The following is a 17,449-nucleotide window of genomic DNA, read 5'->3' as shown; positions in this document are numbered from 1 at the left end:
AGCGGCATCCAGACACAGAATGATCCGAGCAGCGCGGGCAGGGGCTAGTCTATTCCAGGGTCACCTGATCTGGCCAGCCAACCACTGCTATCGACGTGTAAGGGTACCACGTCATGCTGGGTGGAGTGCAGAGTCTCCTGGCTTGTGATTGGCTCTGTTTCTGGCCGCCAAAAAGCAAAACGGCGGGAGATGCCTTTTTCTCGAGCGGGCGAAGTATTCGTCCGAGCAACGAGCAGTTTCGAGTACGCTAATGCTCGAACGAGCATCAAGCTTGGACGAGTATGTTCGCTCATCTCTATTCGTCATGATTCGATTCGGATCAAATTTTTTCGAAATATTTGGCGAATAGGGTCGAACCTAATTTCAACAAATTCACCCATCTCTACTCATTAGGCTTCCATGGAATATCATATTTATATCTAAGTGCAGATTGGAATTCCATGGTGCGTCCATATTATGGTTTCGTTCACATTCAAGTTCACTTATCTCACATCTAAGAACAGATTAGTATTCATTGTTCATAAATAAAGACTATAAAGAGGCATGACCTAATCTTTTTATTAAATGTGTGTATATTTTTTTTATATATCTAATATATAAAGCTGAGTGTATGTGTGTGTGAATGTCCGCTCGAGGAATCTGCACAGTCATGTTTACAGTAACCAAATTTTGCACAGTCACTCTCTGTGAGTCATGGAAAGTCATAGACTAGGTTTTGTCCTGAAATTTTCAACCCACACTTTCTATAATCCACTTTTTAACCACCATATACAGGACCCATTGTTTGCTGCTGTGGTTGTTGGAAGCTGAGCTGTGATTGGTTGCTGTTCTGCCATAGGTCATCAATATGAGCTCTGTGCTTTTATAGCTTACTACAGGCAATGAGTACAAAACAGCTTAGACTGTGTTCACAAGTTGCGTTTTGTTTGCGTTAACACATGCATTTTCAAACTCATCACAACAGGTGAGAAGAGATTTGCTTAATTACATTGTTGTCAACATTGCATTTACAAAATGCAAGTGTTAACGTGATGTTAACACATATGTTTATGATATTTTAACACATATGTTTATAAAATGTTAACATGTGTGTTAACATTGCATACATTTAATGTTGACAGCAATGTAATTAGGAAAATCTCATTTGCTCAACTGTTGTGAGGCATTTCAAAACGTATGCCTAACACAAACAAAATGCAACGTGTGAATGCAGTCTAAGGTGTGAGGTAAGATGTGAAGTAATCTGTGAGGTAATATGATAACCACCATATACAGGAGTCATTGTCTGCTGAGGCAATAAGTAACTAATCACAGCTCAGCTTCTATTTTGCCACATGTCATTAATATTAGCTCTGAGCTTTGATTGGTAACTATAGCCAATGAATATAAAAAGCTTATGTGTGAAGTAAAGTGAGTGACGGAGAAAAAGTTGGGTAGAGTGAGTGACAGAGAGACAGGTGGGGAGATTGAGTGATAGAGAGATAGGCAGAGAGAGTGAGAGACAGATGGGGAGAGTGAGTGAGTGACAGAGAGACAGATGGGGAAAGCGAATGAGTGACAGCAAGACAGGGAGAGTGTGTGAGTGACAGAGAGACAGCCAGTGGGTGTGAGACAGATGGGGGAAGTGAGATACAAGCCAAAAACTTTACCACACGCTTTCCAAAATCCACTTTTTAACCACCATATGCAGGAGCTGTCGTCTGCTGACCCGTGATTGGTTGCTATTCTGCCACAGGTCATTAACATGAGCTCTGAGCTTTGATTGGTTACTATAGGCAATGCGTATAAGACTCTTATGTGTGAGGTAAGGTGGTTTATGCACAACAAGTGACAGAGAGACAGGAAGTGTGAGTGACAGAGAGACAGGCAGGGAGAGTGAGTGACAGAGAAACAGACAGGGAGAATGAGTGACAGAAAGACAGACAGGGAGTGTGAGACAGACAGGAAGAGTAAGGGAGTGAAAGACAGAGAGATAGGCAGGAAGAGTGATTGAGAGACAGAGAGCCAGGCAGGGAGAGTGATTGACAGAGACAGCCAGTGAGTGTGAGTTAGAGATAGACAGGAAGAGTAAGTGAGTGAGATAGAGAGACAGCCAGTGAGTGAGAGACAGACAGGAAGAGTACAAGAGTGAAAGACAGAGACAGACAGGGAGAGTGACAGAGACAGAGAATTGTTAACTAATTCTATTTTGGTATAGCTAAGAGCAGTTATTTACTATCCCGGGCAACGCCTGGATCTACAGCTAGTTATATAATATATTAGAATTATAAACTAGAAATTAGAATTGATCATTTCTGTTACATACGATTGGCGGATATCTGTTCCATTCTTTCTTTCCTTTACCAGTCAATCTCAGGCAGTCTTCTTATCCCAAGTCTGGGGAAAAATATATCACTTAATTAGAGCACTTAAATGTACACTATATGGGGAAAGTAGTCATAAAGAAGTAAAGCTGAGCGTAGACTATTTTTGCAGTCTTTCTGCATAAATTTATTACATGAACTGCTGTCTCAGATTTCTGTAAAAGTCATGGACTTATATACATATTGTGCTGCGCATTGCACAGCATAATATATATGATGGTACATGGTACATTCAGCAGTGTGTTATGTCGGGTGACAGACCACTCACACTATAGGACCCCTAATAGCTGCTGATCCTCTTTTACATTAGCCACACAATAAATTGGATATCAAAATGTAAACATTCCACTGAAAATTTACATAATTATAGCTAACATTTAAGCTAAAACAGATTTAAAAAACTCTGCAATTATTAGGCACATAGCACTATATTTGAATATTACAAAACACATTGCAGTAGAAAAAAGGAAAATCCACAAAAGAGACCAAAAATATTAAATAATTTAGTAAAGATATGAGCAGAGATACATCCAAATCAGGTCTTCTGAAGTGAGACATCTCTGGAGTGCTTCCTCCGCAATCAACTAACTTTAGAATAAAGGGGAAGGATACACCTCTGGTTCCTGTGACATATTACAATTCTGCAAGTTCCCACCAAAACATTGGGGGTCATTTACTAAGGGCCCGATTCGCGTTTTCCCGACGTGTTACCCGAATATTTCCAATTTGCGGCGATCGTACCTGAATTGCCCCGAGATTTTGGTGCACGCGATCGGATTAAGGCGCATCGACGCTGGCATGCACGCGACGGAAATCGGGGGGCGTGGCCGAACGAAAACCCGACGTATTCGGAAAAACCGCCGCATTTAAAAACCGAAAATGTGTCGCTTGGGAAGCGCTTACCTTCACCTGGTCCAGCTCGGTGTATTCCGGCGCGTTCAGATGATTTTCAGTGCAGCAGCGCCACCTGGTGGACGGTGGAGGAACTACCTTCATAAATCCGGTCCGGACCCGAATCCTGTTCAGAGAACACGCCGCTGGATCGCGAATGGGCCGGGTAAGTAAATCTGCCCCACTGTGTCATCACAAACAGAGGTCTATACAATAACTCCTCAAGTAGCCTTTTTAAACTATATTAGTCTGGTAGTAACTAGAAAAGATTTTACAAATATAAAATGTATACACTCACCGGCCACTTTCTAATCAGCCAATCACATGGTGGCAACTCAGTGCATTTAGGCATGTAGACATGGTCAAGACAATCTCCTGCAGTTCAAACTGAGCATCAGTATGGGGAAGAAAGGTGATTTGAGTGCCGTGGCATGGTTGTTGGTGCCAGAAGGGCTGGTCTGAGTATTTCAGAAACTGCTGATCTACTGGGATTTTCATGCACAACCATCTCTAGGGTTTACATAGAATGGTCCGAAAAAGAAAAAACATCCAGTGAGCGGCAGTTCTGTGGGCGGAAACGCCTTGTTGATGCCAGAGGTCAGAGGAGAATGGGCAGACTGGTTCGAGCTGATAGAACGGCAACAGTGACACAAATCGCCACCCGTTACAACCAAGGTAGGCAGAAGAGCATCTCTGAACGCACAGTACGTCGAACTTTGAGGCAGATGGGCTACAGCAGCAGAAGACCACACCGGGTGCCACTCCTTTCAGCTAAGAACAGGAAACTGAGGCTACAATTTGCACAAGCTCATCGAAATTGGACAGTAGAAGATTGGAAAAACGTTGCCTGGTCTGATGAGTCTCGGTTTCTGCTGTGACATTCGGATGGTAGGGTCAGAATTTGGCGTCAACAACATGAAAGCATGGATCCATCCTGCCTTGTATCAACGGTTCAGGCTGGTGTTGGTGGTGTCATGGTGTGGGGAATAATTTTCTTGGCACTCTTTGGGCCCCTTGCTACCAATTGAGCATCGTTGCAATGCCACAGCCTACCTGAGTATTGTTGCTGACCATGTCCATCCCTTTATGACCACAATGTACCCAACATCTGATGGCTACTTTCAGCAGGATAATGCGCCATGTCATAAAGCTGGAATCATCTCAGACCGGTTTCTTGAACATGACAATGAGTTCACTGTACTCAAATGCCCTCCACAGTCACCAGATCTCAATCCGATAGAGCATCTTTGGGATGTGGTGGAACAGGAGACAAATCTGCGACAACTGTGTGATGCCATCATGTCAATATGGACCAAAATTTCTGAGGAATGCTTCCAGCACCTTGTTGAATCTATGCCATGAAGAATTGAGGCAGTTCTGAAGGCAAAAGGGGGTCCAACCCTTTACCAGCATGGTGTACCTAATAAAGTGGCCGGTGAGTGTACATTAGTGATACAGGAAGTGTGAAGCATGCATCCTATTGGACAGAGTACAGGCAGTCCTCGGGTTACATACAAGATAGGGTCTGTAAGTTTGTTCTTAAGTTGAATTTGTATGTATGTCGGAATTGTATATTTTATCATTGTAATCCCAGCCAGAACTTTTTTGGTCTCTGTGACAATTGGATTTGAAAAATGTTGGGTTGTCATTAGAATCAATATTAACACTAAAGCTTCATTGCAGACACCTGTGATAACTGTTACAGCTGCTCAATGTAGCCTAGGACTAAAGTACAATAAATTACCAATATCCAGAGGTCCCTTTGTAACTAGGGGTCGTATGTAAGTCGATTGTTCTTAAGTAGGGGACTGCCTGTAGTTGCGCAGGTATTAAAAGTCCCAATAGCCCAGCTGCAGCTGGACTTGCACAAGTTTGGAGACAAGTCAGGGAAAATGCTCGTAAACCTGGCAAAGGGGAGGGGACTGGGATCTTATATTCTGAAACTCAAGGACAGTAGAAGTAATGTGCACACTGACCCGGCAAAGATCACTTCCATTTTGGGGGATTTTTACGCAGCTCTATGTACCGACACGCCAGGGGGAGACATACGGGGGAGACAGTTCCTACAACGAGTAGAGCTGCTCAAAGTGACTCCAGATCAATTGCTAACATTAAATGCCCCTATCTCTGCGGAGGATGTCCAGCGTACAATTAAAAGTATACCGAACAGAAAAGCGCCGGGACCGGATGGGTACCCAGGAGAATTTTATAAGTGACCTCGGTACTAGCCATCCTATTTTCCAAACTAGGGCAGGGCATGCCCCTTTAGACGCACCTTAACACGGCATACATTAAATTAATCCCAAAGGAGGGAAAAGATTCAGAAGACCCAGCCTCGTACTGACCAATATGATTAATAAAAGTAGATTTTAAACTCATATCCAGAATATTCGCGAGTAGGCTCCCTCGGATACTGCCCACACTAATAACACCAAGGCAGGTGGAATTCACCCTAGGATGAGAACACATTGAGAACACGGGGACATATTTCTCTGTTGCACCACATTGAGTGCTTAATGCTGGAAATGAGCTAATTTAGCTCACTACCAACACATGGGATCTTCCTTTATAAATGGACGCACCACACCATACAGATACCCCTGATGAAGCCACAGCAGGTGACGATACGCGTGGGGCGGTTATCCCCAGCTCCCTCTTGTGTGTATGTTTGCCGCACAGGTAATACTTGCTTATCTCTTGATTTAGGTTAGCAGTGTGATACCATCTATTTATGTACTTTTGCTTGCATACACTCATGCTCCATACATGTGACTTTTTTGCAATCCGCTTACATTATATATTGGTACCGCATTTTCCCTAGCCCAATGTGTAATCCCTTGTAGGATAATATTGTTGTATCTCTTTTTGTGTTACATAAGGCTTTAGTCTCCAGGGGGAGCTGGTGGTCCCAGGATCACTAACACTATCACATGTTTGGTTTTCCTGTGGTATATTATTCTGAGATTGTTCACATTTTTTAATGGTTTTTATTCTCTTCTTGTGTTGTGGTGTTTCTTTGATATATGAATAAAGAATGTATTGTCTTGGTCACTTGGCATCCTTTCTTTGTATCCTTTCTGTGTCTTGTGGTTTGAGCTATTTTTACATGCATTGACCTTTAGACTCTTTACCTGACCTCATTTTGTGCAGTGCTGGTCCCATTTTTTGTATTCAGCACTCCTATAGTTATTCGCTGATCACAGGAATTTCCGGGCTACCACATAAAGTGTGAGATCCTTTTCTTAGGGGGATCAAACCAACAAGTCCCACAAGTCTCTGAGATTGGAGGCATCCTGGTTTCCCCCTCCTGGATCAGCTACTTTGGAATAAAAATAGGCAAGACCCAACAGATATCACAGGAACTGTGACAGTGGCAGGCGTTGCCCATATCACTATTGGGATTAAATAATCTGGTTAAGATGATGAGAATCTCCAGTTGCTGAACCCCATGCAAACAATTCCCCTTTTATTAAAGCACAAGGACATTTTGAGCCTCAATAAGGAGGTATCACATTTTTTGTGGTGGGGGAAAAAGACCACGAATTGGGTTTTCAAAATTTACCACGACAAAGGGCCAGGGGGGAATGAACCTGCCTGACATCAGATGCTACAACTTGGCCTGCCTTACATGACATGTACTGGATAGCAACTGCTACTCAAATATGAAGCTTGAATCAGACTACTGCTCCCCTTGGGACCTTCACACCCTGTTGCACGTCCAGAAAAGCTCTCTACCACCCGAGATAAAATCCTCACCCACGTTGGGTGTACTGCCAAAGTTGTTCCATGTAGTCAGTCTGGTGGCAAAGAGGTGCCTATTGCACCATTGGTTAGAAACAGGGATTCCCCCGGTGTCCAAAGTACTGGATCAAATGACTCAACTCTTTCAACTGAAGAGGTTGCAAGTGGAAAAGGCCAAGACCAAGCTGACAGGGAAATTATTTAGAAGATGGAAGAGTTTCTTGGCACACCATGTTTCCTCCCGGGACCGGACAGTATCTTCCAACAATTTACTCTAACAAAATGGTACCTGATGGAGCAACTCAGGGTCACACTCAGAAACTGGGGTCTGCCTGGTTAGGGAGAGGGAAGGGCCAGGCGCCACTGATCGCATGGAAGGGAGGGAAGGCACCTAGTGGCCTAGGCTTAGAAGACAAGAACAGTTATATATGACTAGTAGCAATTCCAATAGACATGTTCCTATCTGTGTACCATTTGGAAGGTTTATCCATAAGACCTGCATGTAAAATATCTAGTTTGAGTGACTATTGCGGATATATCCGACTAATAGAAATTCTTTTTTATCTGTGTATGGAAAATATTCCTATTCACCAAATGACCTGCGAGTTAGATAACTATTTTATGGGACCATGGAGCTCTAGGTACCAAACAGCCTGCTAGAGACGTGTATGTGTTTTGTGACTGTTTATATAAAATAAAATGTAAACCTCAAAATGACTGCTTTGACCCTAGGAAATAGCAGTTAAATTTGGAAATTGTTATTGTGGCAATATATAAATGAGTTGTTTTCTGTTTGGTTTTAGAAAAAGAATGGAGGATTGGTGATGGTGAACTTTCATACAGAATTCATTTCTTGCAGCAAATATGCAAACATCTCGACATTGGCAGGTTTGACTTTTCATGTTATTGTTTTTTTTTTAATAATTTTATTTTTTTTATATGGAATTCCTTGAACCAATGAATTAAGGACCAATGATTATAAACATTTTTGTGAAGGTTGGAAAAAAAAAAGACTATGGGGCACATTTACTAAGAACAGTGCAAACTGCAGTTTGCCTGTGTATACTGCACAGTGCATTAGATTCAGGATTTCTGATGCATGTTCTGCAGAATCTAGTGCCCTCTGCACTATGTGAAAGAATGCACCACTTATTTTCTGGTGCACCTTTAACATTGGGCGTGCAACACATTTCTATAGGACTTTGCAAATTAAATTTGGCGCATGGTCCGACTGAGTACCGGTACTTCCCCTTCAGTGCAGAAATTTGAGTCGTGTGAAGTATAGTGCAGTCGCGCCACAAAACGATGTGCAAGCAGTTTACACCTAAAAAAACTTACAAAATCCAACAGAAAACTGGCGCACGGCCCTTAGTAAATGTGCCCTTATATTAGTAGATTCTGTACAAAGTAAACACCAAAAAGCCTTTCATATGTGTGAATGCATACCAACAAAAATATGCATTATGTAGTGCATTTTATAAACTTTGTCTGTACCATTTTGGGTGCAATAAACAGAATGGCATTTTTATGAACCCAAATGGTACCCAATAAAGTGTTGAGGAATCTGGATAAGAATTACCTTTTCTCTAGAGCAGTGATGGCGAACCTTTTAGAGACAGAGTGCCCAACCTACAACCAAAACCTACTTTTATGTCGCAAAGTGCCAACATGACAATTTAAGCAGTAACCTATTGATCCCAGCTGTATCACAAGTTTCAATCGTATTGGCGTCCTGAGGACACCAATACAACAGAAAGAAGATGGAGAAATTATAGTTTTCTTCCAGGTTCCCCTGAAGAGAAACAATTAGGGGACCCAGAGCAGGAGCTCCAATGATAATCCATCTCTGTCCACACGCTTCTTGTGTAGTCCTGGCAGCCAAGGAGGTGTCGATTTAGCATGGCATGTCCATGGCTGTCTTGGACCGCCATTAGTCACATCTAGCAAATTCTGTGCTGGGGTGAAGGCCTGGGTGCCCACAGAAAGGGCTCTGAGTGCCACTTCTGGCACCCGTGCCATAGGTTCGCCACCACTGCTCTAGAGCTACCATTGATTTGTAAAAAGATACGTTTCAACTTTACACCTTACTAATGATCTAAACATGTGAGACACCTTTACCTATTTAAAATATAGCTCCACCAAGGTTATGACACAGCATTTGGGGAAGAAATGCCTGAAATCAACAAAATCTGTTCAATGAACCCATGCAACCAACAGCTAAACATATGTGCCCATACTAGCAAAACATGACAAAATACACTTACTAGTGGTAGTATTGCCACTGGCATCTGCTTACTTCTTTCCCCTAGCTACTTTTCTAGTAGAGTTGACACACAAGCATGGCTGCAATACCCTGGCTGTCATAAATGTGGCCTGCTTTAAAGTATGATCAATTATCAACACAGGTCCTACATTTACTTTATTTGCAACAGACTTATTCCATAAAATCTTACCTAAATAGTTGTGCCCCCATTGGTTCCCAGATGAACAGAGCAGCCAGAGTGCCAGTGTGCCCTATTAATCTCAATGTCGCTCAACACCATAGAGATGGATAAAGCAGCTGGCGCATGCGCAACTCCAGAACTGTCAGAAATTTAGACCCTATCCTGTCTAGCTGTTACATTCAGTTTATCTCTGAACAGAGAGGTAAAAAAAAATCCTTTAACAAAAAAAAATTCATTTGATGGTGCCGCACTATTTACCCCATAGCGCAATAAAACGTACCTTTATGTTTTGTTGCGCATAAGGGAGTATGAAAAGGGCTCACGGGCACTTGCAAGCACTCGGTGCTTGCTTCACAATGAAGCAAACGGCCGTTGCTAACACCCGCAATCTGTGCTACCACCGATCGCGGGTGTTAACCCTTTGATCGCCAGCGCCATTAACGAACCAGTGGAACCTGGGCGCTCAGATCACTGCAACCCATGATGTCATTGGGGAGAGGCGATCCATTGCCGTAACAGCCTCGGGTCACACAAAGATCCGAGGCTATCATGTTTTAGGCTATGTGCGATATGCACATTATAATAGATGGTGTGCAAAATCCCCATATACTGCCATATTGTATTATGGCATTATGTAGATCAACAGTTTTTCCAAATTTTACGTCCAAATTTGGTGTGGACCCAGACTTCAACCCGAAAAGTGCCCATAGATCCAGCTTCTATATGCAGTATCATAAAATCTTCAAGATTTATTCAGTACAACTTTAAAAATAGGGAGATATCCCACATAGAAAACATGGATAGAAAAACAAAAAACGGTCTGCAGGCAAAGCCTACGCGTTTCAATAAAACATCTTAATCATGGCTTAGCGTGTACGTTCGCTACCCTGACTTATATTCCCCTAATGAGCTGGTGTCATGTGATTACCAGTTCCGTTCCGAGACGGGGGAATGAACAAATGGAAATGAAGGCAAGTTTGTTTATCAAAGTAAATTTACATTTTAAACTTATGCCTATCTATCCACTATTCTTAGACTCAGAATAAGAAAATGTGATGATATTAGATTTGAAATGGTTAATAAAAATAGATCACGTCTTGGCGACTGTTCAAACCTGTGGGGGTGCGGGTTTGTAGGAGGAAGATCCAGAAGGTCTCCCGTTTAAGGAGACATCTTCTGTGGTCACCTCCCCTTTTAGGTTTGCTAACTTTTTCAATAGCTACTACTTTACAGGTCCCGCAATTCCCTGCATGTATGTCACGGAAGTGCCGGGATACACATTGACTGCGGTGTTACTAGAAGCGTCAGATATGTGCCTGCGTATTCTGGTTTTTAAGGTGTTCGTAGTGCACCCGACGTACTGTAGGTTACAGGAGGTGCAGGTAATAAGATAAATAACATAGGAAGTGTTACAGTTTATATAACGTTTAATTTGATATTCTTCCCCCGTTACTACTGACGTGAATGTTTTGGTGGGTGTTAAATGTGAGCATGTTATACATGTATTGCGACCACATTTATAGCAAAAAATTAAACTAAGAAATAAAATAATATTATTGTAAAATGCTGTCAATGTCACTATGCTAAAAGATTGCATGGGTAGTGATAAGTGGACCCCCCAGCATTGTTTGTGGGAGAGGAGACAGCTACTATGACATTGTGGGAAAACTAGAAATTTTAAATAATTAGCTTTTTTTAAAGCAGTGTCAAGTGCTGTGTATGTATTCTTACCAACCACTTGGCCCTTTTTTGTTATTTTGCATTGCTATTTTCAACTCTCTCCCACAAAAATCTAAAACTGATATTTTTCCAAGTACAGAACTGTGTAAGGGTTTGTTTTCTGCATAACAAATTGTACTTTGTAGTGAAGGTATTATTCCATAATGTGTACACGGAAGTAAGAAACTGTAATGTCATAAATAGGAAATTGTATGATTTAGAAGGAACCCACACTGGATCACTGGACTGCAGGCTCAGAGACAACTTTATTCCATGCTTCTCCTTGCTCTGTCTGTAACAACTGCCCTAGACCAGACTGCTCCTCCTCCTCAGCACCTCACTGTTGCTGGGCGGAACATGCAAAACACATTGACAGTAAACATTTTAGCAGAACACATATAACAACATCACATCTCTCCCCTCCTTACAAAAAATAAAAACAACCATAAACATGGCACTTATATTGCCCGTAAATCCAAGTTTAATTCTTCAAGAATTTTTAGAGTTCTTTGTGGTTAGAAGATTCACTGAAGAATGTAGTCCGTAAGGTGATCTGGTGGATGGCAATTTTCCTGTCTAGGATAGCGTTAAACCATTGTAATTGTAAGGGAAGGGAAAAGTATAGGGACAAAGTGGCAGTAATTATATTATAATTATATATTATATATATATATGCTTAAGAATGTCTTGATTGAAAAGACGAAATGTCGCATCATGAAGGTGGAATAAAATCACTTGACTGCATTTTGGAGTGCTGCTATTTTTTCCTGAATGTACTGGTCGGTGTTGGACCCTCTGGTGAAGACCTGCGCCCAAGTTTTTCTCCCTTGACGCGGTGCTGCTCCTTAGCCTCCCTTTTGGTTATATAATATTATATTAATTATATTTAAAATAAATAGTAATTGTGAACAAAAATTCGAAACAAATAGGAAAAGTTCAGGGGATGTCTCTCCCTATGCAGATATTGACCCCTGTAATTTGATCTGCATGGGTTCCCTTAGATTGAGGAATTTGTTAGAGGGTGTCGTTATTATATTTTCTAGATATTATTTATAGTATTGTGTCCTGTGTTAAAACGATTATAGCCTTACGTCTCTGTCACCGTCTGTTAGTTAATTTATGTCTATAATTAATTTATTTATACTTTGTAACTCTCTTGCATTTGTATGTCTGGGCTATGAGACTTTTAGCAACACTATTTGTTGTAATTAATGTGTGTACAAAGTGTTGTCTTGTACACACTGCATACACAAAGTGTAGCGTTTAGTAGAGCGTTTGATGTGGCATCGATCCCAATGTTCAGGGAACGATGTTCACATAGCTGGTATCGCTAATGCTCTGTTACTGTGTACTCCTGCAGAGTTATCAGATACAGTCCGTGAAGCAAGAGATTGCCGTGTCGGGACTGCACTCTGACAGTAAGGCTCTCTCACTATAAGTGTGTGTCGAGCTGCTATGCACGATCGTGGCTTCACTACTCATCTTATATGATGCCGTTCGTATGCCGCTATCTAACTCTAGGACTTTATACTATGTATCCCTCATTGCATTGAAAGGAACTTTCCCTAATAATACCCTACAGCCGTTTTGCCGCCATGTTGCGGCTTCATCTGGGGGTGTCGGTGCCCGTTTCCTGGCGCTTTATATTCCAATCAGAATGATTGACGTTTCTCGTCACCAATCGGATTGGATTCATTGTTCAATTGTTTTGGAAGCGTTTTCTTTAATTTTTGTATGGCGAATTCAGTGCTGACAGTGTCTTAATAATCATATTATTCATGTGTACATAGGATGAGATTTATTTTTTATTAATTTTGGGAACTTTTGGGGGAATTTTTTAAGAAATTATTTTATTATTTAATATTTTTGTTATTTTTATTCTTGTATAGTTCTCAATCGTATTTAAAATTTTTCACTAATATTGCTTAGATTGTTATGCTTGTTGGTTGTGTAATAATGTGCTGTAATTGTATCAAGTCATGCCGGAATTGCAGAGATATTTTCTTATGCTACCCTACAGAGAAACAGTATACCACCATGTTGTCTAAAAAACACATGATGGAGGAAGTTCCCCCTGAACGAATACAGGCAAGTAATACAAGGTAATAGTTCCAATAGGGGATTGTCCATGTATTTTTGCTGGAATTTTTTTTTCTTTTTTTGTATTGTGAGTGGATCCAATTCGAATTCTCCCAGATGGGAGACCATGAATCTTTCACCCTGATCACAAAAGGGACGGAGAATCCTTAAAGACCCTGACTACAACCCAATCCGCAGAGAGTTTTTACTCAGACTCCTGCATTTCGTCCTTACTCGGAATTATTTCACCGTCTGTGGCCGCTTCTATTTACAAACTCATGAAAGGGGGATGGGTGTCGCTTACGCACCGAAATTCGCAAATTTATTTTTAGGATGGTGCGAGGAAGAAGTGGTCTTTAAAAAAAACTATCTAGGATGTAAAGACCACATAGTCCTATGGCGTCGTTACATAGACGATGTGGTATGCATATGAAAAGGCAACTAAAACAAACTCCAGGCCTTAAGTAGGAATGAACTTAACATCAAGCTCACAGTAGAATCTAGCAGAAGTCAAATACCCTTCTTAGACCTCACCATATACCAAGGTGAAAATAGAAAGATCGAAAGCAAGCTTTACAGAAAAAAGACGGCAACCAATAGCATTCTGGATGCCCAGAGTGCCCAACCTGCCTAGAATCATCCAGGGCATCCCAAAAGGAGAATTCTTGAGGATGAGGAGAAACTGCTCCACTTTTGAGAAGTTCAAAGAAGGGATGAAAGACTTAAAAGAACGCCTTAAAAAACTTCACTATAGTAACAGATAAATAAAAATTGCATATAACAGTGCTAAGAATGTACAGAAAAACTTTACTAAAAGTGAAAGAAAAGAAAAAAGATGGAGATAAGATTTATGACCCGCTTTCACACCCAAAGGACAGACATAAGAACTATCTTAGGAAAACATTGGGAAATTTTACAATCAGACCCAGATCTCAACAACTGTATAAGTTAAAAAGCAAGCTGTGGATAGAGGAAGAGTGTTACTATAGGAGATCTGATTACGAGTAGTCACTACGTCCACCAAAAAAACCCCGAAAAAATCAAACATCCAGGATTCTTCCCATGTGGAATGTGCACAGGATGCAAAATTCTCATAAAGAAGAAAAACTTTTTGGATGACAAGGGAAATCTAATCCCAAAACAAGAACACATCACATTTGCATCAAAAGGCATTATTTATATACTGCAGTGCACATGTAATCTCCATTATGTGGGAAAAACCAAGAGAGAACTTAAAGTGAGAATCAGAGAACATCTGAATAAAATAAAAAACTATACGAAAAAAGAAGAAAAATGCAGAAGAGAAAAAGTCATTTTCAACGGACACCAGTAGCCAGACACATGAATGCGGTCCACAAAGGGAAAATCAGCGAATTAAAAACTAAATATCAGAGGAGGAGACCTGGATAAGATCCTTCTTCAGAAGTAAAGTGAATGGATATTTAAAATGAATTCAGTCAGCCCTAAAGGACTTAATGAAACCTTCAACTTTGGATGCTTTCTGTAATAAAAATTTAAGTGCTAGGTCAGGCGTACCTACACCTGGCTATGGTGAAAGATTGATCTTCTCCCATCTGGGAGAATTCGAATTTGATCCAATCTCACCATTAAAAAAAAAAAAGATATAATTCCAGCAAAAATATTACTTGCTTGTATTCGTTCCATGTTTTTTAGAACAACATGGTGGTATACTGTTTCTCTGTAGGGTAGCATTGCCACTTTCTCATAAGAAAATGAAAAGATCTTTGCAATTCCCACATGACTTGATACTATTACAACTATATAATCAATATTACAACTGATAAGACACAACTAGAGATAGGCGAATTTGTTAAAATTCGTTTCGACCCGATTCACCGAATTTTTCAAAAAAATTTGATGCGACCCGAATCGAATCAAAACGAATCACGTTAAAAAACAGGCATTTCCTGGCTGCAGAGAGCCTGTAGAACGTTGTGCCATGCTTAAATATGCATAGGGAGCGTGGTTTGGTCTTCAAACAATGCTGTGTTTTAGTATGACACACACATGAATCGCTTCACTCTTCACTTCCATGTGCACTAACATAGGCCAGCTTCCCCAAATAAGCGAAGCGGGAACGCAGCCTGACAAGGTAATGTCTGTGCCAGCTCAAAAGGACCGAGCTGAGGGCCAAGATCCCACTATAACATCAAAGAGTGCACTCTTTTTACATTGACATCAGATGAATCCATAGATTACGACAGAACCTGTTCTGTTAAACGTGGATACATGTGGAAAGCCCCCCAAAAGAGTGCAGAGGATGTCGGCAGTAATTTTGCATTGACGTCACTGATCATTTTGCCCTTCTTTTCACGCGTCAGTGTCCTCTTTCAATCGGTCAATAATCCATCAGTATTGCTAAAGCCAAAAACAAACAGGAGTTGATCCAGAATAGAGATGAGCAGCAAATGGGATACTTGCATGTCCTCTGTGTTCTGTATCCATTCCTGCTTTTGGCTATCAATCCTGAAGCTTTTCATCCTTCTGACAGATGAAATGAAGGGGAAAAACCAAACATAGTGGCAATGTCATAGAGTGATGGAGGGTGAAAACCGCATTAAGGAAATCACTGAGTGTTCCAGGGAGACAGCGATCCGTTGGCAGCAGCATGAGTAGGCTGCAGAGTGGCACAATGACAAATTATGGAGGCGGCGGAAAGATAGTAGGCCACAAAGTGGCACAATGATAAGAGTGTGGAGGTGGTGGCGGCAGCACAAGCAGCAGCAGGAGCCCACAGGTGGCAGCAACATGGTGGCAGCAACAGGGATAGCCACAGAGTGGCACAATGATTTAGTGTGGAGGTGGCATCAGCAGCAGGATCCCACAGGTGGCAGCTACATGGTGGCAGTAACAGAGAAAGCCACAGAGTGGCACAATTATATAGTGTGGAGGTGGCATCAGCAGCAGCAGGAGCAACAGGAGGCCACAAAGTGGCACAATGATAAGAGTGTGGAGGTGGCGACAGAAGAAGCAGCAGCAGGAGTCCACAGGTGTCAGCAACATGGTGGCAGCAACAGGGAAAGCCACAGAGTGGCACAATGATATAGTGTGAAGGTGGCATCAGAAGCAGCATCAGCAGGAGCCCGCAGAGTGGCACAATGATATAGTGGGAAGGAAGCATCAGTAGCAGCAGCAGGAGGAGCCCAGAGAGTGGCACAATGATATAGTGTGTTGGTGGCATCAGAAGCAGCAGGAGCCCGCAGAGTGGCACAATGATATAGTGTGAAGATGGCATCAGAAGCAGCAAGAGTGGCAGAGTGGCACAATGATATAGTGTGAAGGTGGCATCAGAAGCAGCAGGAGCCCGCAGAGTGGCACAATGATATAGTGTGAAGGCAGAATCAGAAGCAGCAGGAGCCCGCAGAGTGGCACAATGATATAGTGTGAAGGCGGCATCAGAAGCAGCAGCAGCCGGAGCCCACAGAGTGGCACAATCATATAGTGTGAAGGTGGCACAAGTAGCAGCAGCAGCAGGAGGAGCCCACAGAGTGGCACAATGATATAATGTGTTGGTGGCATCAGAAGCAGCAGGAGCTGCCGGATGTTGACTATTCGGCTGTCACTAGTTAGGCAAAGCAGCATGCTTTGGCCCATCTGCGCAAGTGACTCTGAGGGACTCCCGGTCTCCATATCCACAGTATACTGCCACGGTGCTTCTGGGTCATTTGCCTCATCTTCTACCTCCTCTGGATGCTCCTGCTCCTCCTCTCCTGTCACCTGAGTAGAAAAACCACAAATTGCACCAGACTCTACTTGTGCTCCAATGTCCTCCTCCTCCTCCTCCAGTTCAGCCCCCAACAGACTCATGTGGCAATGAGATGTAGTCTCCACTTCTCCAGTGCCCTGACCAGACAGATTTTGCAGCATGAGTTCCAGGACATGAAGCAGTGGAATGACGCTATTCATCCCGCAGTCCTAGCGACTGACAAATAACGTGGCCTCTTCAAAAAGGCCTGAGCAAACGGCAGGTGTCACATATGAGCTGCCAGTGGCTGACATCAAAGTTACACAGGTGAGTACTACGGTCCGCTTGCATCATCAAAAAATCATTAATGGCTTTTCTCTGTTCATACAGGCGGTCTAACATATGGAGGCTGGAACATCAGACTATGTTGTGGTAGGCCGTTCTGGCGCTGCAACTCGAGGAGGGTGTGCTTGGCTTTGTAAGAATGGCTGAAGTGCGTGCACAGT

General features: G+C 42.1%; 1 protein-coding gene across 1 annotated transcript in view; it reads left to right on the top strand.

The window, feature by feature from the left end:
- The window catches only part of LOC140070825 (dipeptidase 2-like), a 755,511-nt gene that overhangs the window by 576,998 nt on the left and 161,064 nt on the right, over positions 1 to 17,449 (top strand). Inside the window, exon 9 of the mRNA XM_072117775.1 lies at positions 7,799 to 7,883. Within this exon, the coding sequence (XP_071973876.1) occupies positions 7,799 to 7,883 (85 nt within the window). The remainder of the gene's footprint in view (positions 1 to 7,798; positions 7,884 to 17,449) is intronic.

Source organism: Engystomops pustulosus, chromosome 7 (genome assembly GCF_040894005.1).
Source record: "Engystomops pustulosus chromosome 7, aEngPut4.maternal, whole genome shotgun sequence".
Classification (NCBI taxonomy): domain Eukaryota; kingdom Metazoa; phylum Chordata; class Amphibia; order Anura; family Leptodactylidae; genus Engystomops; species Engystomops pustulosus.
Note: the sequence above shows the minus strand (reverse complement) of the source record. Positions and strands in the feature narration are given on the sequence as shown.